Source organism: Nannospalax galili, unplaced genomic scaffold, assembly GCF_000622305.1.
Source record: "Nannospalax galili isolate Female #2095 unplaced genomic scaffold, S.galili_v1.0 scaffold2927, whole genome shotgun sequence".
NCBI lineage: Eukaryota > Metazoa > Chordata > Mammalia > Rodentia > Spalacidae > Nannospalax > Nannospalax galili.
Genome location: NW_008355812.1, coordinates 742,098 through 769,517, shown reverse-complemented (window position 1 = coordinate 769,517; position 27,420 = coordinate 742,098). Strand labels below are relative to the sequence as shown.

At 46.1% G+C, this 27,420-nt stretch overlaps 1 protein-coding gene across 1 annotated transcript in view; it reads right to left on the bottom strand.

The window, feature by feature from the left end:
* The window catches only part of Kiaa0232 (KIAA0232 ortholog), a 79,307-nt gene that overhangs the window by 46,640 nt on the left and 5,247 nt on the right, over window positions 1–27,420 (bottom strand). The window contains 2 exon segments of the mRNA XM_008853804.3: window positions 772–947; window positions 950–1,265. Of these exon segments, the coding sequence (XP_008852026.1) occupies window positions 772–947; window positions 950–1,001 (228 nt within the window). The 5' untranslated portion in view covers window positions 1,002–1,265.

The window sequence follows — 27,420 nt, the reverse complement described above, 5'->3', positions numbered from 1 at the left end:
TGAATGGGTACTCCAATTGCCTCACCCTGCACTCCTGTTCAGCATGGAAGAAGCCAGAGTGGTCTACATCCCTATTCCCTATTGGCAATTTGGGTAACACCTTCAGAGAATGGCGTGATAAGAACAGGAGGTAGGAACTGGCTAGGCAATTAGGGTAAAAAGACCCCAAAGAAAGGTCGCCAGTTTCTGGGCTAAAAGTCAAAATGTCCTTGGGCCTGTTAGCAACATACTCTGTTCCAAAGGCCAAAAATGTCAAAAGTATTTGGGAGCTTGTATCTAATCCTTAAAAGATTTTAGGGTTACCTCTTCAGAGGAGGGAATGTTGGAGGGGAGTGAATGGGCATGGATTTGACCAAACACCTTATATGCATGTATGAAATTCTCAATAAAGTTTTTGTAAAAGTTGAAAAAGAGAGAAAAAAAGAAGAGAGCCAGGCGTGGTGGTGCACACCTTTAATCCCAGCACTTGGGAGGCAGAGGCAGGGGGATCTCTCTGAGTTGGAGGCCAGCCTGGTCTCCATAGCGAGGTCAGCTGGGGCTGCAGGGTGAGCTGTGCACTAGCTACATTCCCTCTGCTGACCATGGGTGTGATGTCAGCAGTTCTCTCTAGTTCCTGGTGCTGTGACCACCCTACCACGATGGAGCCAGGCCTGGAACCATAGCTAAGCAGCTTTCCCCTTAGCTGCTTCCGTCAGGGCACTGGTCACAGTAAGAGGACAGTTCCTAAGAGACACAGCCACGGCATTCGCAGAGCACCAGAGCACACAGTACCTGTTCCTGCAGGTCGTAGTCGTAGCTGTCATGCAGCAGAAGACTGAGCACATACCGCGTATAAATCATGGCATCAATGCCACACTTCTCTAGCTCTTGCCCCAGCCAGGTTTGCACTGGGCCCAACGCATGAAGCAGAGACATGTCAGAAACAGACACCGGGCCTGGAAAGGACCTGAGGAGCTTTCAGATGACAAACCATCCACAACAACTGGACAGACAAGGTGCATGGACTTAGGTTGCGGAAATTCTTAAAGAGCAAAGCATTTTCTGCAGCTGACGTTCTGCTGGTATCTGGAGAGGATTTCACTCCGGCAGAAAGGAGAGGTGCTTGACATGGAGGTCAGCAGGTTCTGTGCTGCAGTCAGCGCTCTACAACACCACTTCCCACTTCAGGCACGACCAATGAAGCAAAACCACGATAGCAGCACGCCCGCAGGTGTAATTTTCAACTTCCATTTCACATGAGGCCAAATGTCAGTCTCCGGCAGAACCTACACAAATCAGAGAGGAAAGTGTGTTACACATGGACAGCGTTACAGACCTTAGGAGATGACTTTTAAAAAGAAACTGTTCTTTTTAAAATACATTTGGTAGCTTACAACACTTTTCCCATGAATTCTTAGGCACTGGGTAACACTGTATTTTTTATGAGGGGGGGGGTCTTTTTGAAACAGGGTCTCCCGGTAGCCCCAGCTATCTGGAACTCACTATATAGAACAGGCTGACCTCGAACTCACTGAGATCCACCTGACTCTGCCTCCTGAGTGCTGGGATTAAAAGGGTGAGTCATGGCCTCTGCAATAAGAGTGGAGAGGCTGGAGTTCTGCCTGCACCAATGACACTGCGGCCCCCTTCCTGTGCCAAGAGAACAGACTGGTAACGTGTTGCTTGTAACAAATCATCAGTTCACACTGAAATAAAACAGGAACAGAAGCCACATAGTCAGTTCATTGAAACACTGGCTAAAAACAGTCATTTAAGTTTCAGTACAAAGGTTATTATTTTGTATGGTTAAAAACTGAAGATGGCCAGGAGTGGTGGCGCATGCCTTTAATCCTGGCACTCAGGAGGCAGAGGCACATGGATCTCTGAGTTCAAGGCCAGCCTGATCTACAGAGTGAGTTCCAGGACAGCTGGGGCTACAGGGAGACCCTGTCTCAAAAAGACCAAAAAAAAAAAAAGAAAAAATTGAAGATGGGAATCACTTCTTTCATACAACTTAGAGTGAAACAGATTTGTTTTACAGCTACACCAAGCTACACTGCCCACCCCACTCTAACTCTTCTTGTGTATCCAGGTGAGTTTCTGATTCCTTGTGGTTTGAACGAAAATGTCCCTAAGCTCCAAGCGTTTCAACACTTTTTTTTTTTGTGCTGGGATTAAAGGTGTGCGCCACCACGCCTTGCGGGCTCACTTCAACATTTTGTCTCCTGTTGATGGTGCTGTTCTGGGAGGTCTTAAGAAGGTGTGGCCATGCTGGAGGAAGCACATCACTGGGGATGGGCTTAGAGAGTTCTTAAGCCTTGCTGATCTTCAATTATACTCTGCTTCCTGTGCTGCTTGAAGATGTGAGACTTAGGTTCTGCTCCTGCTCCAGCCACCTCTTCCGTGACTCCCCACCATGATGGATTCTTGCCCCTCTGGAACCATAAGCTAAATAAATTCTTCCTTTTGTAAGTTCTGTTGGTCACGGTGTTTTATCACAGCAACAGAAAAGTGACTAAAACACTCGTGATAGGCATTACTCTTCATTTAGCAGCATTCCTTTTGCCAGACATACTAATGCACACCTTCAGTCCTAGCACTTGGGAGGCAGAGGCACATGGATCTCTGAGTTCCAGGCCAGCCTGATCTACAAAGTGAGTTCCAGGCCAGCTGGGGCTACAGGGAGACCCTGTCTTAAAAAAAAAAAAAAAAAATCCCCTTTAGCATACTTTACTATGTCCAAATGTTTACGGAATAAAAATTCATTTGTTCTATCTTTTGGGTTTGGGTTTGAGTTTTCTGAGGCAGAGTCTAGGTATGCAAAGTGGGAGGCTGGGGACTCCTTTACACTACCAGGCACACTCTAACACACAGGATTATACACTATGATACATAACACAGTATGATATTCTTTATATTAGAATACTAGGTGATACTGCTGGAAGATGAGAGCTAACATTATGAGAATGAAGCTCATGAGCTCAGTCAGCTTGTGCATGAACTTCAGCAGACAGTAAAAAGACCTCCAGCAAGGACTTTCAGAGATACTCTCACTGTTTGGAAACCACAAATCAGAAAGGGAAGTAGCCTTCCTTACAAAGTTTCTTATGTTCCACGGTGAAGTTTACACACATTAAATATAAGGAAAACAATTTTAAAATCCATGGTACAGCAAGCCACTCAGTATGTCACCAATACACTGTCTTTATTAAATTATGGAAGCTAATTAAAGATTTTCTACAATTTTTACTAGCTGATATTTTCTGGCTGTCTTTCAAAATGAAAACATTTCCTTTAAATCATTTAATAAATTTTAGGCTCAGACAAGATGTCCAGACAGATCACCGATTAATATATTCAACCCTGGACCAGATGAAGCAAGTTGACAAGCTAGTGAAAATCAGCTAGGACCAGAAGGAACTAGTGAAAGAATCTAGTCAACTGGACCTCAGAGAGACCTGAGTGGAGGCCTACCTAGACAAAGACCATCAGTGGCTTAGAACGGGCTGCCCTGGAGCATTCAGCAGAGTACTGATAGGTGTGTGTATGTACAGAACTACCTAAGGCAGTAAAGGACGACCACAAAGGGTGAGCCAGCATCTGATGCTAACAAGGCACACGGCAAAACCAGCCAAGTCAGGAAAGTCACCACCCAGGGCTCTGGTCTGCGTGCTGAGGAGTAAGTATCCCTAGAAACACTGCTCTGGTTCTGCCTAACAAATCTTGCTATTTTTCTTTTTGGCAGGGGGTGGTGGAGGAGGGAATGGTGGTATTCTCTGGTTTCTTGAGATAGGGTCTCATGTAGCTCCAGCTAGCTTGGCCTTGAACTCTTGATCCTCCTGACAGCATCGCCTGGATTACCAGCACCTACAGCAACACTGTCCCTGAACAAATCTTACAAGACCTCAAAGGGCAAAACTTTTGTCAACTAATTTCACTGTAGTGCTAGAACAAAGCCCAAGAGTATTTATAGGAATTCAAAAGCATCCAGTACCTAAGAAGGTAAAATTTACAATGTCTTGCACCTATTCAAAATAGGGACACGTATCACTAGTCACAATGATCATGTCAAGAGGCAAAAGATGAGGCTCTCAGTAGAAAACATCTAGCATTAAAAACTAGCACTTTGCCAGGCTTGGTGGTACACGCCTTTAATCCCAGCACTTGGGAGGCAGAGGCAGGCAGATCTCTGGGAGATCTTTTGGGAGGCCAATCTGGTCTCCATAGCAAATACAGGCCACCTGGGGCTACAGGGATACCCTGTCTCAAAAAGACCAAAAACAAACAAAAAAAAAACTAGCACTTCAGATAAAGTTAAGGAAGTACTGGTGGTACAGATGAATTAAAACACTGCAAAAGAAAAACTGATTCGCAGAAGACACCAAGTAATTTGCTCAGAAAGGTTTCACACAGTGTGTGTGCTGGAGAAACACAGCCCCCTTACCAGTGGCAGGGACATGCTCACCTGCCTGCATCTCATGCTTCCAGGCTGTCATGCCTCTGCCTCCACACAGGCAGTCTGTCTGCAGCACACTGTGCCCAGGACAGCATTTCAGAATATCTCTGGCTTCTCAGGTAGGTTTCTTCACAAACGAGGCTGCAAGGTTTTCAGGCCAAACTGTGTCGTACTTCATGTCCTATTTTGCAGAATGCTTAGGCCTTGGCAGGTAATCAAAACTGTGTTGAACTATCAATTTTCCTAATCTATTTAGGAAGGGAATAAACTCTCAGGAGACAGGTTTGGGACATAAAACTACCAAAGTAAAAACGTGGGGGAAGCACAACTCTGGTCACACTGGGAGTCTACCAATAAGGGAGTAACTGTCACCCAGGAACCCTAACCCTTACACCACCCTCACATGTACCACAGGCCTCCTGTGTGCCAGGCACTGTGCACAGAGCTGGCAACATAAAGACACTGACCCACAGGCTCCACTCTTGGTATTTCCCAAGAGTTATTGGGGGGCACTGGCCTCACAGTTAAGGCAGCTTGTACTTCGAACTGATCACTGGGTCCTGACCTTCCACTGGGTCCTGACCTTCCCTGCAATCTTGCACAGCACCTTCTGTAGTTGAGGTCACAGGTCTAACTGTACATTTCTAGCTGGTCCTTCCTTGCTACCAAGAACAACTTTGTGCACATGCTCAGTACTCAAGAAGTCTTCATTACTTGCAACTGTCTTTTCATAATTATTTAATCTGGATGTCTGTGGAATTTTTACACAAAGAATGAATGAATGGATAGATGAATGAATGAAGAGAGAGCCAGCAAGATGGTTCAGTGGATAAAGGCATTTGCGGCCAAGACTGGTGACCTAAGCTTGATCCCCAGGACCCACATGGTGAAAGAAGAAAAGCAACTCTCACAAGTTATCCTCTGACTTCCATGGGAGCCACGGTAGGCACATGCCTTAGACACACACACACACACACACACACACACACACACACACACACACATACACAGAGACGCAAAAGAAAATGTTAAAATAAATAAATGGAGGAGACAGAAGGAAAAGATGAAGAAAAAGGAACAGAAAATAAAAAGATATAGAAATCTAGGACTCTGGCTTTCAGATGCTACTGTTTTCTGTTCAAGAATTCTAAGTAGGGGCTGGAGAGATGGCTCAGCAGTTAAGAACGCTGATTGTTCTTGCAAAAGACCCGGGTTCAAATCCCAGCACCCACATGGCAGCTAACAACTGTCCGTAACTCCAGTCCCGGGGGATCTGACAGCCTCTTTTGTCCTCGTGGACACTGCATGACACGGGTGCCCTTACCTATATGCAGGCAATAAAATAAAAATAATAAATATTTTTTTTAAAAAACTACAAAGAATTCTAAGTAAACCAGGAAGCACAAACATAAAATGAAGTAGTGATGTATTTTAAATACATCCTCCCTGGTATTTCCTGACCTCAGTGCAGCAATCTGAAGCATAGAGGTTGCTATTCTTTTAGGAGCAGGCCGGCTCCAAATACTGCTTATGACTCAATCAGAACACCCTTGGAACCCAAATGGAACCACCACTGAGAACAGGAAAGAGGGGGGCTGAAGCTGATCCTGTATACCTGCTTCCTTTACCTGTCTCCAAAACTATGGACAACAGACAACCTGATCTACAGCTTTCTGCCTCATTCTAGAAACATGCATGTTAGGAAATGAATAAGGCTCTTTTGAAGATAACATAACCAACAAAACCAGTGTGAGGCCACATTCTTTTTATGCGAACAGGAAGAACTGCATGAAGATTAAGAAGTTCCATTTTTACTATAGCCACATCATCACCAACTAGTAATATGGGGCTGGAGAGATGGCTCAGCAGTTAAGAGCACTGGCTGCTCTTGCAGAGGACCTGGGTTCAGATCCCAGCACTCACATGGCAGCTAACAACCATATTTAACTCCAGTTCCGGGGAATCCAACACCCTCTTCTGACCTCCACAGGCAATGCACACGATACAGGTACACTTAGATGTATGCAGGCAATACACTCATACACATAAAATAAAAATAAAAATTATTTTTAAAAAACTAGTAGGGACTGGAGAGATAGCTCAGTGGTTAAGAGCACTGGCTGCTCTTACAGAGGACCCGGGTTCAATTCCCAGCACCCACATGGCAGCTAACAACTGTCCATAACTCCAGTCTCAGGGGATGTGATGCCCTTCTGACCCCCACAGGCATTGACATAAATACACTTACATACGTGCAGGCAATACATTCATACGCATAAAATAAAAATAAATAAAATATTAAAAAAAAACTAGTAATATATACTAGTAAGCACATATTCTCCAATGGTAATAAAAATGCTTTTCAGACCTACAGGGCTGTTCTTAGGCTACTACTTGACAGTAATATAACTATTAAATATCTTAATAAAATGGAAGCCATAGCAGGCCTACTTAATCTTTGTAATTAAAAAGGTAGGAATGGTAACCACAGAAGCTTCTTTCTACAGTGGGCATCAGTTAACGGAGGCTCATAAATGGTCAGAGTGCTAAGACTAGGTGGCTGCTTTGCTCAGGCCTAAAGGGACAGCTGTATCAACTCCTTCCTCCCCCCAAGTCTCAGGGAATATAGTGGAAGAGGGGGTAGAAACAATGTAAGAGCTGGAGGGTGGGGAGGAGCACTATGAAGTGACAAAGCCATCGCACTCAGGAGCTCAGTGCACCTGTGGCCACCTGTACTCGGTCAAACCAACAAGATCAGTCAACATCCCAACAGGCAACACTAATGGACTCAGTGAGTCAGTGGGATTTAAAAAAAAGGTGGCCAGGCATGGTGGCGCACGCCTTTGATCCCAGCACTCAGGAGGCAGAGGCAGGTGAGTTCAAAGTTCAAGGCCAGCTTGGTCTACATAGTGAGTTCCAGGCCAGCTGGGGCTACAGGGAAAAAAAAAAAAGTGTCATCTAATATCTTATTATTTAGGATTTTTTTTGAGTCAGGGTCTCATGTAGCCCAGGATGGCTTCAAACTAGCTATGTAGCTTATGACAACCTTGAATTTCTGATTCTTGTGCCTCTACTCCCCCAAGTGCAGAGATACATAGGCATAAGCCACCATGCCCAGTTTATGTGGTGCTAGAGGTCAAACCCAGAGCCATATCCATTTAGGTAGGCACTTTACCAACTGAGCTTAATTCGCCAGTCCCTAGTTAGGAATTTTAAATAGTCCAAATGAAATCTTCTATTTGAGTATATAAAAAAGATATAAACTGCAGCCGGACGTGGTGGCACACGCCTTTAATCCCAGCACTCGGGAGGCAGAGGCAGGCGGATCTCTGTGAGCTCAAGGCCAGCCTGGTCTACATAGTAAGTTCCAGGACAGCTGGGGCTACAGGGAGACCAGGTCTCAAAAAGACCCCCCCCAAAAAAAAGATATAAACTGAAGAACCTAGAATAAGACCAGAACACACAGTTTGATTTCTCATCCACATGCTTCAAACATTAAATCAAGTTTTTGGATGTGCCTCTTAAGGTAAATAATTCTTCTAGACCCTGGGATGCTATTTTTCCATTTTAAAAAATTTTATGTGTTTTATGTGTGAGTGTTTTGCCTGCATGTAAGTGCACCATGTGCATGCAATGCCCAAAGAAGCCAGAGGAGGGCATCCAATCCCCTGGAACTGGACTGACAGTTGTGAGTTGGAATCTGAGTGCTGAGAACTGAACCCAGGTTCTCTGCAAGAGCAGCCAGTGTTCTTAACTGCTGAGCCATCTCTCCATCCACTTATTTTTCTTTCTTTCTTCTTTCTTTCCCCCTTTGAGCAATCTCATGTATCCCAGGGCTGCCCTCAAACTTTATATATACATATATATATATATATATATATATAGAGAGAGAGAGAGAGAGCGAGAGAGAGAGAGAGAGAGAGCGAGCGAGCGCTGTGGACAACTTTGAACTTCTGATCTGCCAGTCTCAATTTCCCAAGTGCTAAGATTATAAACATACCTGGTTTTATGTGGTGCTTGGGATGAAACCCAGGGCTTCATGGATCCTAGGTAAGAACTCTACCAATCCAGGCATGCTGGTACAGGCCTTTAATCTCAGTACATGGGAGGCAGAGGCAGGTGAATCTGTGAATTCCAGGCCAGCTGGGGCTATAGGAAGACCCTGTCTCAAAGAAGACCAAAGGGGAAAAAAAAAATAACTCTTACCAACTAAGCTACAACCTAACCCCCAGGATGCTTTTAATACACCAATATGCATCTGGGTTCTTTAAAAAGAAAACTAAGTGGGCAGCAGTTTGTTTATTCGTTTATTTATTTTCAGAACCCTCTGCTTCCTTGGAACACACTTTGGGAAGCACGACCTTCCTATTAAAACATTAACATTTTCCGCAAGGCCCAAGCTATACGCAGACACAGTTCACCTGGTCCCTATATTCTGCATTTCCCAAGGCTGCAAAGTTAAACTGAAGCTGTCATTTAGTAATGCAATCCTTACGCCTATCTTTCTCCTATCTTTCCTCCAAATAACTCGACAGACTGTACTATTCAGTACAACAGGTCCGTAAGCACTCCTTTTTAAATGTATCAGAAACTCCCAGGCTCCTCTTGGCCTAGGCCCATCTCTGCTCTGACTTGCTACCTCTAAGTACAAACACTTAGGGACATATGGGTTGTTGTGTATATTCTCTGCACTATGGACGGCCGGGGTACACAGTGCCTCACCAATTGCCACACAATGCTTGTCCTACAAAACAGAGAAAGGGAAAGGGGAAGAGAAAGATGGTGAGAGGAGAGGGAGAATGAGAAAGATCTGAGGACAAACGAACCCCAAGGACCCACCCCAAATGACCCAGCTCCCCCAAGTGGGCACAATGCTCGCCCTATACACACAGCGCCGAAGCAGGCCCTGGGCACCGAGTTCCTTACTTTCTTAAGGCTTTATAACAATTCTTTTCAGTGGAGTCAAAAACATCTGAGGACATGTTAATGGCAAAGCCTGCACTAGGGAATGAGCCAACTGGCCAGTGGTGCTGTGAGTGAGTGTGGCACACTAGTCTTTGTGGTCTGAGCAAGAGGGAGTACTTTGCTTAAAACGCTCAGCCAAGGCTGAAACATTCTGGATTGAAACTTCACACTAATGAAGTACTTCTCAAAAACTAAACCAAAACTGGGGCTGGAGAGAGTGCAGCGGTTAAGAACACTGACTGTTCTTGCAGAAGACCCAGGTTTGAATCCCAGCACCCACATGGCAGCTAACAACTGTAACTCCAGTTCCAGGGGATCTGACAGTCTCTTCTGACCTCCACAGGCATTGCACGACACAGGTGCACTTACCTACATGCAGGCAATACATGCATATATATAAAATTTAAAAAAATTTTTTTAGTCTTTTTGAGACAGGGTCTCCTTGTAGCCCCAGCTGTCTTGGAACTCACTATGTAGATCAGGCTGGCCTCGAACTCACAAAGATCCACCTGCCTCTGCCTCCCAAGTGCTGGGATTAAAGGCGTGTGCCACCACGTCCAGCAATAAAATATTTTTTAAAAAGAAACTAAACCAAAACTACATGCAGAGCTCTCTACAAAGCAGAACTCTATACTTTGATACAGCCAAATCATATTCCTTCTTTTTAGATTTATCTTATTTTTATTATATGTATAAGTGTTTTGTCTGCATGTATATAAGCAGACCCATGTCTGCCAATACCTGCAGAAACTAAAAGAGGGTGTCAGATCCCTAGAGCTGGAGTTACAGATGGTTGTTAGCTGCCATGTGGGTGCTGGGAACTGAGCCTGGGTCCTCCAGAAGAGCAGCCAGTGCTCTTAACTGATGAGCCTGCTCTCCAGCCCTGACATGCACTCAATTAACTATCATCCTTCTTTCACAACATTATGCCGTTCTTTCCTTCCCAGAAAGAACATCATACCAAGCCAGGCACGGTGGCACACACCTTTATTTCCAGCACTTGGAAGGCACAGGCAAGCAGATCTCTATGAGATAATGGCCAGCCTGGTCTACATAGTAAGGTCTACAATGAATTCCATGCTACCAACAGCCTATACCACCTTGCTCTAAATCACAACACAGTCTATGCTGTTACAGTAAAGTCCCTTTCTGTCTCAGGTGCTCAGGAGATAGGTGAGATGAAAAGCACTCTGGTGGAGTGCAGATCCCACGCAGGGCCAACATCCTCCACCCTATAAAGTAAACCAGATTCCAGCATGAAGATGCTGGGCAGAAGGCAGGAGGCAGAAATGCCCAGAAACAACTACAGAAGGATAGTCACCTCTCTGCCAAATAAATGAGATGGTTTTCACAGATCAACTGCTGGGGGCTGGAGAGGCAAGATGGAATCAGACAGTAGCCCTGCCTCACTGCCTACTAGACACCCTGCTGCGGCCACTGGTGCCTACCTTCACAACAGCAGCACCAGTGTGGAGGTCATCATCCATCCTAGAGCCAACATGGCAGCTGTCCTTCCCTTCCTTCTATCCATTCCACTGACCCTTTCCAGCAAGTCACCAGTGTAAACTCTTTGAGTAAGTTTTGTAGCAAGCGCACACCTGTTGAAACAGCACACTTCACCTACTTTCTCAGCCGTCTCCAGCTGTTAACTGTGCAAGGCCACTCTAACCCTAAGCACTTACTGCTTTCAAACCTCCCACTTACTGCTGTGCCGGTTTATTCACTTTGGCTGTAATGATCCAATAAGTAAATACCATGCTTTTTGGTTTTTAAATCTCCTGTCCCATAGCCTTTTGAGTTGTTTCAAGTGTTGTGCTTTCTGGACACAACTGCTTTTAGAGACCTGTTCTCTAGCATACACACCTAATAACAGAACACACAAACAGTAAACTTCACAAGACAAGGGGCGAACTACTTCCCCAAGCACTACCAGCACCAAGCATAGCGGTGCTGACCCCAGTCTCCACCATGTCGGCCAGCTCCTCACCTTCACCCGAACACTTCGTCCTCAGTGACTTCAAGATGTGTGTATATGGTGTGAAAAAACACCTCACCAGAGACGACAGTATTTCCTTTATCACTACTGAGGTACAGATTTTCACACTTACTGGTCACGCGTTCCCTCCTCTATTTGTTCACGGTTTCCCTCATTTTTCTGTTGGATCTCTGATTTGTAGTTCCACTCACTCTCTGGAAGCCATGTGTACCACAGGAACTCCTTCCAGAATATGCATCATCATTTTATTTTCCTTAAGCTGACCTCTGATGAATAAAACTTCTCTTTTTAATATGCTAATTTACAAAGCTTTCTTTTTTAATTGCTGGCCAGACTTTGCTTCTCCAAGTATGCCAGAGGATCTGCTGCCACAGCTACCACAGCCTGGAGGACCCTAGACTCCAGCCTTTCATCAGTGCCTGTCACCCACTATCCAGTGTTTGAGAACACTGGAATGTGAGTAATGCATATTTAATGGTATGAAATTATATCACAAGACTACTTCAGAAAACTATTAATTGCGTATTATATAAAATAAATGGTAAATAATGATTAAAACTGACAGTTCAACATCAAGTTCCTAACAGGGTAATTTAGAAGTCAGGACCTTGGTTGATTTTTTTCAGGGCTGCTTAAGTAAGGAGGTGCCTTGTGAAAGTTCACCAAGACCCAGGTACAGGAATGCTCACAGCAGCACTGTGCCAACAGTGATAATATGGAAACCTGCTGACCTACGAGCTCCAGAACGTCCACGCGATGGGATAGTAGGCACACGCAAACAGGAGCTCAGGAGAGCAGACCTGTTCCTGAAGATCTGTGTGGGACATGGAAACCATTCCAAGAGACAGCTCATCATGTGCTTAAACTTGGACGCAGAGGATCTATATGGCATCATTCTTCAGACAGAGGCATAATGTTCCCTAGGCTATCCAAGCAACTCTCAGCGGTTCTCACAGGAAGGCAGTACAGGGTAGGGACAGGGATGAAGACAACTTTGCTTCCATCTTAACCTGTACTGTGTTTGTGCATTTCTTTAACCTGTACTTTTTTGGCTGACAATGTGTGTTGTTCTTCCTTTACCAAACAGACTCAGTTCATCGTTTAGGGTTTGTTGTTGTTACGAGTGTTTTGCCTGTTATGTAAGTGTACCCATGTCAGAAAGCACATGGAGGTCAGAAGAGGGTCCAGTGGAGCTGGAGCTACAGATGTCTGTCTGTGAGTCACCATATGGGTGCTGAAAACTGAACCTAAGTCCTCTGCAAAAGCAGCCAGCGCTCCTAACCACTGAGTCAACTCTCCAGCCCCCACAATTCATTGTTTTTTAATTGCAATTATTAACTTACATCAGGAGGCACATGTGCGATGGCATGCGTGTGGAGGTCAGAGGATAACTTGTGAGGGTCAGATCTCTCCTTCCATCATGTGGGTCCTAGGGATTGAACTCAGGTTGACAGGCTTGGCAGTAATAGCCTTTAGCCCGAGTCATCTCAATGGCCCAAGTCTGTATTATTTACTTATTTAATTAATTAATTTATGAGTCTTTTGTTTGCGTGTATGTAAGGGCACCATAGGTGGCAATGCCTGCAGAGGTCAGAAGAGAATGTTGGATCCCCTGGAACTGGAGCTATGGATGACTGTTGGTGGCTAGTGCCATGAAGGTGCTGGGAATGAGCCTGGAGAGGCCAGAGCACTTTGGCAGTGAACAGCACTGGCTGCTCTTGTAAAGGGTCCCAGTTCAATTTCCAGCACCATGTTAGGCAGCTCACAGCCACCTCTAACTCCAGCTCCAGGAGACTCAATATCATCGTCTGGCCTCCAAGGGTAGACACACATGCACATGCACACAAATAAAACTAAACCATTAAAAAGATAAGCTTTCTAACAACTTACTTATATTTAAAGTGCTGCAGTGGAAACCCCAGGAAGGCGGAGTGGCTAGCATCTCCACCACAGGTAGTGCTCAGCACTTCATTACCTCCAAAATGTGAACCAAATCTTTTCTTTACAAGTAGACCACCCCCACCTGGAGCGCCTGGCCAGGGACCTGTTCCCGGACAGCTCCCAGGGCTGCCAGGCCTTCCTGAGGCACAAGCTGGCCCTCATCTCACCCACCATGCTGAAGAAGAACAGCATTCAGTTAGGGCACATGATGCAGGAGGCTGGCGAGTTCATGGTCACCTTTTCCTACAGCTACCACGCTGGCTTCAACCCCGCTTCAACTGCGAAAAGGCCATCAACTTCGCCACCCCACGCTGGACTGACTACGGCAAAGTGGTGTCTCAGAGCAGCTGTGGGGAGGCCAGGGTCAGCTTCTCCATAGATACCTTGCATCCTGCAGCCCAAGCACTATGAGCTGTGGAAGTGCGGCCAGGACCACAGAGCTGCGGACCGCCACCCTGGAGCTAAGCTTCAGCATAGAAGCCCCAGCCCAAGGCAATCCTGTATCGACCTGAGTTCCCTGTCTGTTGCACTGGATCTGCCCTTCTCTGGGCCTGGGGCAAAGGGAACCCCTGGGCACCAGTCTCCTTGGGGCCCCTCTGAAGCCCAGATTGTTTCCTAACCCCTTGTTACTGGTGCTACAAGTTCTCCAGATCCTTCTGTAGCCCCATCAGTCACCCCCAGTGTTTTGGTACCAGTTCTCTGCTTTCTGGTGAGAAATCTGAAGCTCAGAAGGAAACCCTCCATTCCCCAGGCAAGAGCACCTCTCCGAGGTCCCAGGGTATATTGCCCCAGCACAAGGCGGAGCCCCTACCTATCCCCACTGCAGGTTTCTTGAGCAAGCCTGTGCCTCTGAGTCCTGAGATGCTTTGCGGGGATTTCAAACAGCTGGGACACCCATGCAGATGCTGGAGTGCAGATGTGTGATTGCTGGTGATGGCTATCTTTGCACTGCAGAAGAAGTGAAACCCCCCCCACACCCACCCACCCAGTGTTCTGCCAGCAACTCAGTGTTCCTGTGTCTCTGGCCAGATTCTCCAGGAACCCTGAGGGAGAATCCTGTGACTCTTGGGGACATGGGCAGAATTAGCAGTGGAACATACACGCCTGCTGGGTATCAGTCCACTCACCTGGAGTGTTGCCATCTCTTGCTACTCTAAAGTATCTGGGGTTACGAGCAGATGGAGCAGTACCTCTGATTCTGATATGCCACCAATAAATCATTTTTAAGCCATAAAAAAAAAAAGTAGACCACCCCAGGCATTTCATTAAAGCCATGAAAAACTGACTAACACACACAGTATCCTTCAACAGACTGAACCTTATCAAAACAAGGAAGACACCAGCATCCCTTCAGATGGTTCTTGCAAGAGCATCAGCACAGAAAGTCAGCACTGGTATGCCTGTAACTGCAGCAACTTAGGACGCTGAGGCAGGAAGACCCCAAATTTGAAGCCAATACCTGGGCTATATATGGAGCACCCCCCACAAAGGCCACACTCAGGCCCAATAGTTGTGCACCAGTTATTATATTCAAGGGGGGTTTAGGAAAATACAGATGTTAGAAACAGACTCCTGGTTGAGAAGGAAAACAATCCCTCCCTGCTCATCTAAGCATTCATGTCCCAATTACGCTGCACACATCCCACATGAACATACACACACACACACACACACACACACTCATAAATGCAGAGAAGCCTCTTTCTTTTTACTTCTTTATCCTCACGCATGTTACCCTCTACAGAACCAACTAACTTGCTTTAAATATTCACTTGGCTAAACCCTATACCCCTAGAAGAAGCCACTGACAATGTCCTGTCACCACACACACACACACACACACACACACACACACACACACAGGACCCATGTTCTCAGAACTCACCCATTCACCACTCTGACTAGAAAAAAACACACAGAGGAAAAGATTCTCAAGCACTCAGTGTAGTTACTAATCTTCTAGTGGTCCCAATACCTTTTCTAACACAGACACTATCAGTACCAACAAGTTCATCCACAGGGAAAACCCTATTATCGCCAAAACTTCAGAGCAGGTTTAAGAGACTTGTTATCAATCTACCATTCCAAGGCTTGGGAAAAACTGTCACTGGAAGCACAACCTGTGTGTGTGAATAAGCAGCTGTGTGTGCTGCCACCAGAAGGAACCCCACGGGATTTCAGATGCTCCTTTTGAAGACATGATTAGTGATACACATAAACTTAGATATCATAATAGGTGTTTAAAGTTTTGAAAACTGCACCCATCCAACCAAGCGGGAAAACTGCTCACAAGACAAAGGAGGAGACAGAGTGATAGGGAGTCCAGTAACTCCAACAGCCATTCCAAATACATTTTGTAAAAGTAAAGTGAAAAAATAACAGCTAATACTGAACAACTTTGATTTTCTACAAACTTTCCTAAGGCATATATACAAAAAACCTGCTTACCTACAGATAAGCTTATTTTCAGGGTAATTTAAGGTGTCCATTTTGAATCTATGAAAAGACCCTCTCCAATTTATTTCTAAGACAAACAATGTAGATGCAGTGGGAGAAATATTTTACTTTACATACATGAGGCAGAAATAAATCTGTGGGCACTGTCATAATAAATTAGTGTAAACAATCAACCAACTCAGGGCTGGAGAGATGGCTCAGCAGTTAAGAGCACTGATTGTTCTTGCAGAAGACCCAGGTTCAAATCCAGCACCCACATGGCAGCTAACAACTATGCATAATGCCATTCCAGGGGATGCGACATCCTCTTCTGTTCTCCACAGTCACTGCACAACATGGCTGCACTTACACACATGCAGGCATAACACTCATATACATAAAATAAAAATAACTTTAAGAAGGGAAAAAAAAAACAACTCACCTAATATTATGATTTGACTCTGCTATTGCTCCCCCCTCGTTTTGAATTCTTGGTCCCCAATTGGTGCCATAATTTTGGGAGGCTCTGGAAATTTGGGAAGTGGAGCCTAGCTGGAGGCCCAGGTCCTTGGGGTTATTTCTGACCACTTCCTATGTCACTCTCTGCTTCCTCATCCACATGATGTGAGCAGCACTGACACATCTTTCCTGTCATGACAGACTGGAACCATGAGCCAACAGAAACCCTTTCCCCTGTAAGCTGTTTCTGTTGAGCATTTGGTAACAGCAATGAACAACAAACACAGAAGAGGTAGTGCTGCATTAAACATGACCACGTGTCCTATGCCTCTGAAAACAGTGTGCGGGAAAACTTAGCAGAGTTTTTACTGGGCTGGAGGAGACAAGTCACAGATGATTCTGGTGGGATCCCAGAAGACCACAATGGTAACAGAAATGTGGACAGTAAAGACTATGCTCAGGTCACAGGTGCAAGCAAGGCCCACTGAGAACTGGAGTAGAGGGCACATTATGTCATATTCTGCAAAATAACATTTGTACATGTTTTCCTGTCCTGAAACTCTGTGGCAAACTGAATTTAAGACTAATAGACTAATTAATGCAGCAGAGGAAATTTCAAGACAGCAGTGTTCAGGTTGTGGTGTGGTCATTGCTGGATGCTCTTAGCCAGGTTTACAGTGAACCTTCAACCAAACACAGAAGATGAAATCTGGCCAGAAAAGGTTTGAGCTGGAGTTACAGACAAGTGTGTGGCTGTTAGAGACTAGCACCGCTAGAAAGGAGCATACAGTTTACCATGGACAGTGGGAAACTGCCCAAACCCATCACAGGTTGGAGATAAAACTAAACTTATTTGAGAGAGTGCGTTCATTTGAGGGTCGCTGCCAGGATACCACACTCACACAGAACTGCCTGGGGATGTGTTTTCTCAGGTCCAACCACCCAAACACTCAAAATCCTGCTACAGCTGTGCTCCAAGCAAGCCTGGCTACTGCTTGAACTGGAGATAAGCCACTGATGTTTGCACTGCAGAAGGCAAGAGTCACTGAGTTACAGTCTTCTACCTAGCTCTGCTTAAAAAGCCAAACAATGTATAGCAGAGTCAGACTCCCCATGCAGAGCCCCTAGAGTTGATACGTAAGAATGTGAAGATGAAGCCCAAACCACAACAGAGACAAGATACTGAAGAAGCCAAGACATGGACCATCTGCTGAGGAAAGCCACAGGCAACAAGTGGAACTAGTCAAGGAAAGAGATCATGTAGTCAGATGGCAAAGCCATAGAGACAGAACTGCCCAGGCCACTGAAGCTTGGCTCACATCACCATAGGCTCTAGAGCCACAGAGCTTGATATCTGCCAACCTGGGTTTCCGTCTTGCTTGGGTGCGATCCTTCCTTGCTACCCTGTTCCTCCTCCCTTTTCAACTGTCAGTGCTTACCATTGTACACTAGAAGTATGTAATTTTGGGTTTTTCTCTTTTTTATTGAATTTTAGTGTATTTCATACAGAAAATCATCCTTATACTCCCTTCCCCCATCCCCTTTGGCACCTCCCATAGCCCCCTGCCCCAGAGTTCATACATTCTGTCATTTGTATTAAGGCCTATTTTGTAAATTTAATGTCCTCAGATGTCCCTCAGTGCAAGTTGTAATTTTGTTTTTGATTCTATAAAGTGTACTGGGAACTTATCTCATTGCTGTGACAAAAAAAAAAAAGAAAAGCAACTTGAGGAAGGGCTTATTTTGGCTCATTTTGAGAGTTTAGTTCATCACAACAGGGAAGATATGGCTGTATCATATGGTGGCTGGTCACATTTTGTCTTCAGTCAGGAAGCCGAGAGGTAAATGCTGGTTGGTACTCAACTTGCTTGCTTTGCATTCTGTCCTGGACCTCAGCCCACGGGATGGTGCCATCCATACTCAGGGTAGGCCTTCCCTCCTTCTGTGGAACAGTCTCACAGGCATGCCCAAAGGTCTCTCTCCCACGTGATTCTAAATCCAGTCAAGCTGACAACGATATCACACAAGGAAGGGCTAACAGCTACAACACTGAGTCTCAGTAGACACTGCTTAAGGCTTGAGACTTTTGAACAATATCATTAACTGGTTCTTGGGATTCTTGAATTTAAACTAAATGTATTCTGCACTTGAAACATCCATGAGTCTTTGGGAATCAAAGGCCATATGCTATGATTTGAATATGAAATGTCCCCCACTGGTTTGTGTTTTGAGTGCTTGGTCTCTAGCTAGTGATGTTATGGACTGGAAACTTTGGGAAGTGGAGGCTAGCTGAAGGACGGTCATGGGGTGAGGTGTGTTCTTAGGATTATGTTATCCCTGCCCACCTCCCACTTGCTGGCTTGCTGCAATATGAACAGCCTCTACCATAAGTTCCTGCCATCATGAATTGAGACATTACAACCTGCTGTCCCAAGATGGACTGGATCCTTTGAAACCATGAGTCAAAATAAACCTTTCCTGATTATGCTGTTTCTATCAGGTATTGGGACACAGCACCAAAGTAACTAATGCATCAAAACTCTAGTGTTCACTGCATCTGCTACCAGGAACTGAAAGCAGTCACTTACTAACGTACCTGCTATATGCTAGGCTGTGCTCTGAATGTCATCTTGCTTCACAAAATTTTCCCAGAAAGTTTTCTTGACCCTATTCCTTTCCTGCTGAAATCAGACTGTAAAGTGATTGAGTGAATTCAGTCAAATATCAAATGAGCAAATGTTGTGTAAAAGTTAAACTGCACAGTAAGGGAAATCAGCAACAAGAGTCTCCTTTCTTCTCTCAAGGAGTTAAAATCCAGGAGATGGCCCCATTAAAAAAAAATTGTTTCTAAACCTTAAAAGTCATAAAAAATACTTGAAGAGAAAGACAAGAGAGCTCAGCAGCAGTAAGAATGTTACTGTTCTGCAGAGGACCCAGGTTCAGTCCCCAGCACCCACACTGGATGCTCAACTGTCTGTGGCTCCAGTTCCAGGGGATCTAACGCCTTCTTTCTGGCCTCCATGGGCACCTGCACACATGTGGTACACACAAACTCACACAGGCACACACATAAACACATAAAAATTTTAAATATATAATTTTTATTCTTTGTCTTTTTGAGACAGGGTCTCTTTCTAGCCCCAGCTGTCCTGAAACTCAATATGCAGACCAGGCTGGTCTCAATCTCACAGAGATCTGCCTGCCTCTGTCTCGGCCCCGGTCCAAGGTGCTGGGGTTAAAGGTGTGTACATTAGCATGCCTGGCAAAAATATATAATTAAAAAAACCTACTTGGCCGGGCATGGTGGCATATGCCTGTAATCCCAGCACTTGGGAGGCAGAGGCAGGCTGATCTTTGTGAGTTCGAGGCCAGCCTGGTCTACATAGTGAGTTCCAGGACAACTGGGGCTAACAAGGAGACCCTGTCTCAGAAAGACAAAACACACACACACACACACACACACACACACACACACACACAACCCTGCTTTGTGGGAAAGAAGCAGCAGCTAATTTTCTCATCCTTTCTCTCCCTCCCTCTCTCCTGGCTCTCAGGAGGGCTAGGCACTTTGCTCTACCATGCCATCCCACCACGATGGGACTGAAACCACAAACCAAAATAAACCTTTCTCTCATTTAAGTTGTTTATGTCAGATATTTTGCCACAGTGATGAAAGTCTAACACAGAAAACTGGTAGCAAAGAAATGGGGTCACTGCTCTGATAATGCGGTTCAGGAGCCTTTGGAACTGATCCTACAGGACAACACAGCTAGAAAAGCACAGAACTTAATGGGTGAGTCTAGTGGAAGTTCAGAAGGTCAGAAGCCAGAAGCCAACGTGGACTGTAAAGAGGGTTTCAGATGGAAACTAGACTAGAGGCTGTGCACGTTACACTACAGCAAAGAACTTGTCTACATTGTACCCATGTCCTGAGAGCTGTGACAGGTTGTTTAAAGGGGATCCACTAGAAATTCTGAGGTGGCTGAGCACTTGGGCTGCAGCACAGGCATTGCTAACAGCTCTTAAGGTTTATGAGAAGAATGAGGAGGAAAGCAGGAAGGGCTGAAAAACTTGCAGTGTGGTCAGCAAAAAAGCAAAGGTGAAGGTGAGGCCAAGGAAAGTGAGGTCTCTGAAGACATCAGCGCCATTAAAAGGGAGCCAAGTTTAGCACCAAGACAACAGGAAAGATGCCTTGAGGGCACGTCAGAAATCGGCCAGACTCCACACGTCACAAGCTGCAGGGCAGGAAAGCATACACTCACCTGAAATACTTTCCCTTGAGGAGGGTTTCTAGTGCCCTAGGACCTCACAAGGCCAAGGCCATCAGAAAGCTATTTCCCCAGGATCTGTCTCATCCTGCTCAGCCATCCAGGCACTCTGAGGCTGCTATGGCTGTGGTCTGGGGGACCTGGCTACCACTCCAGCTGGTGGTAAACTTTAGTGTTACCAACAGCTGCTGGGTTTGTAGACAAGCAAAACGCACTTACAGATCCACAGGTTTCCTCCCAGATTTCAAAGGAAAGCTGGGGCAGTCAGGAAATGTGTAACAGGACTGAGGGGGTGGGGGTGAGGTCATGGTACAATGATGCTGCCCAAGAGATTCCTGAGTGGAGCCTACCGAGGAGAGAGTCCATGTGGGCAGCAAACAGCAAGGTCAAAGGGTGGGGCTATCAAGTCCACTGGAAGTCACAATATACTTGAGATGACAGGCCTGGGCTGTGAGACTGACGTCTGCCCTGCTGGACTTTGCTCCTGCTTTGGTTCAATCCTTACAGGCCATCTTCCTGTTCTGACTTTTAGAATGGGAGCATTTACTCTGTGCCCTTGTATCTTAGGAGAATGTAACTTTCCTTCTGACTTTGTAGACTCACAGCTGAGAGACTGCCTCCAGTTCCAGAAGAGACTTTGGACTGGGCTTTTGTGCAATGTTGGAACTGTTAAAATACTGGGAACTTTATAGACAGAGTAAATACATTTTGCATTAATGAGGTACCCGTGAACTTTCGGAGGTCAGGGGTGAAATGTTAATGTCTGAGTCTGAAATGTGCCCCTCAGGTGCATATAAACATTTGGTCCGCAGCTAATGGTGCTATTTCTGGAGATACTGAAAAGTGTAGGAGGTGGGGCTTAGCTGAAGGAAAATGGTCACTGGAAGCAGGTCATTGGGCTCGCTCTCTATTTCCCCTTCCTAGCTTCCAAGGTGAGGAACTTTGTGCCACTATGCCCTTCTGCCATGAGGGACTGAAATCTCTGAAACCATGAGTCCAAACAAATCTCTCCTTCCCTGAAGCTGTTTCTGGTAGGCACTGCCACAGTTGCCTAGCACATGAGGTAACGCAGTTGAGATGCAACTAGAACAAGCGCAGATGGCAATGATCTTAGTTCTGCATCCTTTAAAACATTACCTTTCAACCAGGAGATGAGGGTGCTGGTACCCAAAGTGATACCCTTTGCAGAAGGAGCCCATAGTCTCATCACCTGGCTGGGGCTGGCACACCCCTCAGGAGTGATGGACCCCTCTGGAGTGATAGAACAGGACAGTACTTGATGTAAAAGATGATTTGATTTATATGTTAAATGGTTCTAGTAACACATCAAAGGAAGACTAGGGAGAGGAGAGAAAGGGAGACCAACTAGCACTAAAGTAACAACCCTCCTAAGGAAGGTTACAGCCTAGGGGAGGGCAGGGCAGGGAACCAGGGAGGAAAGAGATGAAGACTGATAAAGAAAGGAGCACAGAGGGGCTAAGGATGTAGTTCAGTCCATACAGTGTTTACCTAGCGGCAGGCGTACATAAAGCCATAGGTTAAATCCCAAGCATCACCAAAATATAAAAAGGAGTGTCACAAGGGGAGTGTCATGGTTAGCTTCAGTTGTCAACTTGGCATACCTAGGAAAAGGGACTCTCAGCTGGGGAGTTGGCCTGTGGGCATGTCTGTGAGCCATTTTTTTTTTGACTGTTGAGTAATGTGAGAGGGCTCAGCCCACCATGGGCGGTTCCGCCCCTGGGCAGGTGGTCCTGGTTGTATAAGAAAGCAAGCCGAATACAGACCAAAGGAACAAGTCAGTACACAGAACTCCTCCCTAGTCCTCTGTGGTCCGTGCTTCAGTTCCTACCTCCAGGTTCCTGGCCTGGGTTCCTGCTCTGACTTCCTTTTAAGGATGCTGTGACAGTCACTTGGAAGTATAAGATGCATTAAACCCTTTCTGGTCAGATGTTTTATCACAGTGATAGACACCTAAGAAAGACAGGAAAGAGAAGGAAAGGGAGAAAGAGGAGGAGGAGGAGATAGAAGAGGAGGGGTAGGAGGAGGAAAAGCAGGAGGGCAGCAGCAGCAGCAGCAAGAGCAGCATGGACTCGGACCTGGTAAATTCTGAGCATCAAGAAACCCCCAGGGACAACAAGATGGCTCAGTGGGTAAAGGCCCTTGCCATGCAAGTCTGGCAACCTGAATTCAATCCCTAGAGCACAAATAAAGATGCAAAGAGAGAACTGATTTCATATAGCTGTCTCTCAACTTCAGATGTGTGCTTTGGTGCATGTGTGCACACACATACAAACACAAATAAACATTTAGGGAATGGGGAACAATCCCAGACCTGCCAAGTTGCTCAGAGTAAAAGCAGTTGCTGATGACTGGAGTCCAGTCCCCAAAACCCACATGGTGGGAAGAGAAAATTGACTCCTGCAAGTTGTCCTCTGACCGCCACATGTGCACTGTGACATGCATGTACACATACACATTCTAAATAAATGTGAAGAAAAAGTAAAGATGTCCCTATGCTTTCCAGCCCGGGTAATGGGATGGACAAATACATAAAGCAAGACACAGTATGACTTCACACCTGCACAGGCAGGGGCAGCACACTACAAAATGAAAGAATAAACTGAAGACCAAGAGAAATATAACAAGCTTGCCCATGATAACCCAGGTTGCAAGATATGGGCCAAAATGCGGACTGAATCTTTCCATCCAGTTCTAATGATTAATGAACCAATCTTCTCTAAAGCATTTTTTTATTTTAAAAAAAAAAAAGTTCCGGCTGGGCGTGGTGGTGCATGAATCCCAGCACTCAGGAGGCAGAGTCAGGAGGATCTCTGTGAGTTCAAGGCCAGCCTGATCTACATAGTGAATTCCAGGACAGGTGGGGCTACAGGGAGACCCTATCTCAAAAAGACCAAAAAAAAAAAAAAAAAAGTTCCATAAAAGTAAAGTTCTAAGCAAAAGCATGCCATCCACCAAGAGAGGAATCACCTCCCATACGTTAAGTGCTGTGACACAGAGCAGCAGATGACACAGAGGGCAGTGACAGCTTCACCTTGCATAAAATACCACTGGAGACATAATTATGTGAGAACCCAAAACTGCAGAGAAATATTTTAAACAGTAACTGCATTTCTAATGTAGTTGGTACTCTGAGGTTTTGTTATTAAAGTACATTATAAATCAGATTTGGTGGCGCACACCTTTAACCTCAGTGCTCTACAGGCAGAGGCAGGCGGATCTCAGTGAGTTCAAGGCCAGCCTGGTCTACTACACAATGAGTTCCAAGTCAGCTGGGCCTACAGGAAGACCTCAAAAAGACCAAAAAAAAAAAAAAAAAAAAAAAAAAAAAAAACCTAACTAAATTAAATTACATACATTATAATATTAACTAACATTCTAGAAGTTGACTGCAGACTTTTTTGTCTGCTGGGCTTACTAAAGGCATGCACCACCACACCCAGCTTAGACTTTTATTTAGCAAACATCTGAGCAGTCTCACATGTTTAAACCCAAGGAAGGTGTTAGGGGTAAAACAATGGCAGGGGCACTGTCACCAGAATTTGTTGCAGAGCACAAGAAAGCAGAGGATGGAAGGAGGCACAGAAGACAAGACAGGATGACAGGACTAATTCATCTGAAGGACTTCCAGAGGGCTCCAGAGAGGACAGAGTCTGGAAACTTAGGAATCAGACCTGGAGTGGAGGTGAGAAGGCACTCCAATCACAGAGGGGAGTATAAGCCAAGAAAGCTTGAAAGTGCTGGGCATGTTCAGAGCACCGAGTGTCCTAGTTAGGTAGATAACCTAGAGGGGGTGGCAAGTAAGGGGACAACTGGGGGCCACGTTGCCAAGGCTACCCGTGGTTTTGGTGCGCCTGCATCCTAAGCTCCAAACAGTGCCTTAGAAGCTTACAGAGTCAGAGACAGGCAAGAGCAGACCTGTGTTGGGAACTAGAATACTGGCAAAGGGACAGGAAGCAGTTGAGGCCTGAAGTCAAAGCAGTAAACTTTAAACCATATCCCAGCACACATATCCCAGGTCCTAACAACAGCATTAAGCCAGTATTAAAAGTTTGAGTGTTGGGTTGGAGAGATGGCTCAGCAGTTAAGAGCACTGACTGCTCTTACAGAGGACCTGGGTTCAACTCCCAGCACCCACATGGTGGCTAAAAACCGTCCTTAACTCCAGTTCCAGGGGATTCTGAAGCCCTCTTCTGACCTCCGCGGCATTGCACCACACAGGTGCACTCACATACATGCAGGCAATACACTCATACACATAAAATAAAAATAATAGAATATTTTAAAAAATAAAATCAAGAGTTTGGGTGTTGACAAAACAATTTAACATCATTCCCTGCTGCTCACCCTGCAAGACATTCTTCCCATTTCACAGATGAGAAAAGTGGCTCAGAAGCGATTCTCTGCTCCAAGTCAAATGCTGAGAAAATGGGCAAAGCTCAGGCTTGGTTTATTTCCACACAGCAGGAAACAAGCTCTAGGCTTCTGAAGAGCACTAGGGTAAGATCCACCACCACTGGAGATATGCTAAAAATAACTAAACTTTCTTAAATATCTGCAACTTGTAATTCCACTTCCTGTGACCTAAATAAGATCAATAATATCCTCTCAATACTTCACTGGGGAGGCACCCTCTTCAGCGAAGACAGGTGTATTAAAAAACTGCTGCATGCAAACTGAAGCCCCTTTATTTTAATTTTCTAGTTCTGAGAATGTATTCTAGGACCCCACCTGTGTTACATCTCCAGCCCTGACTACTTTTTAGATTATTAAACAATAGAGGCAGAGGAGATGGCTCAGTGGGAAAAGCGTGTGCCAGACAAGAAAAAAGACCTGAGTTCGGATACCTAGCACATCCAGTTACTGCAATGCATGCCTAGAATCCCAGTGCTGGGGAGGCAGGTGGTCAAACAATCCAGCCCAATTAGTGAGCTTCCAGGTAAATGAGACCTTGTCTCAAAAAATAAGGTGGAGGCCAGGAATGGCAGCCCACGCCTTTAATCCCAGCACTAGGGAGGCAGAGGCAGGCAGATCTCTGAAATGGACATCAGCCTGGTCCACATAGCGAGTTCCAGGCCAGCTAGGACTACAGGTCTCAAAAAGATTTTTTTAAAAAAAAGGAAAGGTAGAGTTCAACTGAAGGCACCTAGCGTTGGTCTCTGGCCTCCACACACACATACATACACACGAACCTGAACACATGAACATATATACACACATGAACACATACACAAACTATTTTTTTTTTTTTGGTCTTTTTGAGACAGGGTCTCCCTGTAGCCCCAGCTGGCCTGGAACTCACTATGTAGACCAGGCTAGCCTTGAACTCACAGAGATCCGCCTGCCTCTGCTTCTGGAGTACTGGGATTTAAAGGCCTGCCCCACCACGCCCAGCATACACAAATCATTTTAAACATTATTTCGATAATGGGGGGGGTGATCAAAGTACATTATCTCTAGCTATAGATATAGATATGCATAAAAATAAATTTTTTAAAAATTCATTATTGGCCGGGCTTGGTAGTGCATGCTTTTAATCCCAGCACTCAGAAGGCAGAGGCAGGCGGGTTTCTGTGACTTCAAGGCCAGCCTGGTCTATACAGTGAGTTCCAGGACAGATGGGGCTACGGGGAGACCCTGCCTCAAAAAGGCAAAAAAAATTTAAAAAAAAAAATTCATTATTGGGCTGGAGAGATGGCTCAGCGATTAAGAGCACCTACTGCTCTTGCAAAAGACCAGGGTTTGAATCTCAGCATCCACATGGTTAACAATCGTCTGTAACTTCAGTTCCAGGGGATCTGGCACCTTCTGACCTCCTGGGGCACTGCATCACACGGGTGCACTTACACACATAAAATAAAAATAATAAATAAAATATTTTTATGCCGGGCGTGGTGGTGCACACCTTTAATCCCAGCACTCGGTGAGGCAGAGGCTGACAGATTTCTGAGTTCAAGGCCAGCCTGGTCTACATAGTGAGTTCCAGGTCAACTGGGGTACACAGGGGGAACCTGTCTCACCCCCCCCCAATTTCATTATTGGTAAAGTAACTGAATCTAAAATAATTCCAAGGCCCTTCCATGTGTATTTCAAAGGCGCAATTCCAGAAATCGTTTTTGTCGTGTAGAAAGATCTGAGACCTCATTCTGAATGGTTCAGCGCAAAATATCCGCGGGCGTACATTTGACCTTCAGGATGCAGGGACAGGTTTTTATTTCCCTGCCTTTAAATCTCGAGTCTATGAAATGGACAAAGTCCTACAAGGCATGGCAGGGAGCCTGTCGGGTTTTCACTGCAGTCTCCCCACAGCATCCGCCCCCCGGTCCCCTTCAGCCAGGCAAGACCCAGGGATGCACACAACCCGCAGCACTGGTCGGAACTTGGGTGCTGAGGCTAAGTCTGCCACCGAGGTCCGTAGGACCAAGAACCGCAGGCAGTGAATGACTGAGCAGCCGCACGGCCCCCTCCTCCCCTCTCCTCCATCCTGCACAGGTGGTCCATGTCCAAGGCTCGCCTACAGAAGGGCTCAAGAGGCGAGACGGTGACCCCAGGAGCTGCCGGGGTCAGGGCGCTCGGCCCGGGGCTCCGTACTACGCCGGCCCGGGGCGCGCCCTCCCGGAAGCCGGCCGTCCCGGGGACGGAGGGAGGTGCCGGCCCGGCGCGCAGCCGGCTCTTGGGGGCATCCTGCACAGGTGGTCCATGTCCAAGGCTCGCCTACAGAAGGGCTCAAGAGGCGAGACGGTGACCCCAGGAGCTGCCGGGGTCAGGGCGCTCGGCCCGGGGCTCCGTACTACGCCGGCCCGGGGCGCGCCCTCCCGGAAGCCGGCCGTCCCGGGGACGGAGGGAGGTGCCGGCCCGGCGCGCAGCCGGCTCTTGGGGGCAGCTGGCTGACGACTCCGGGG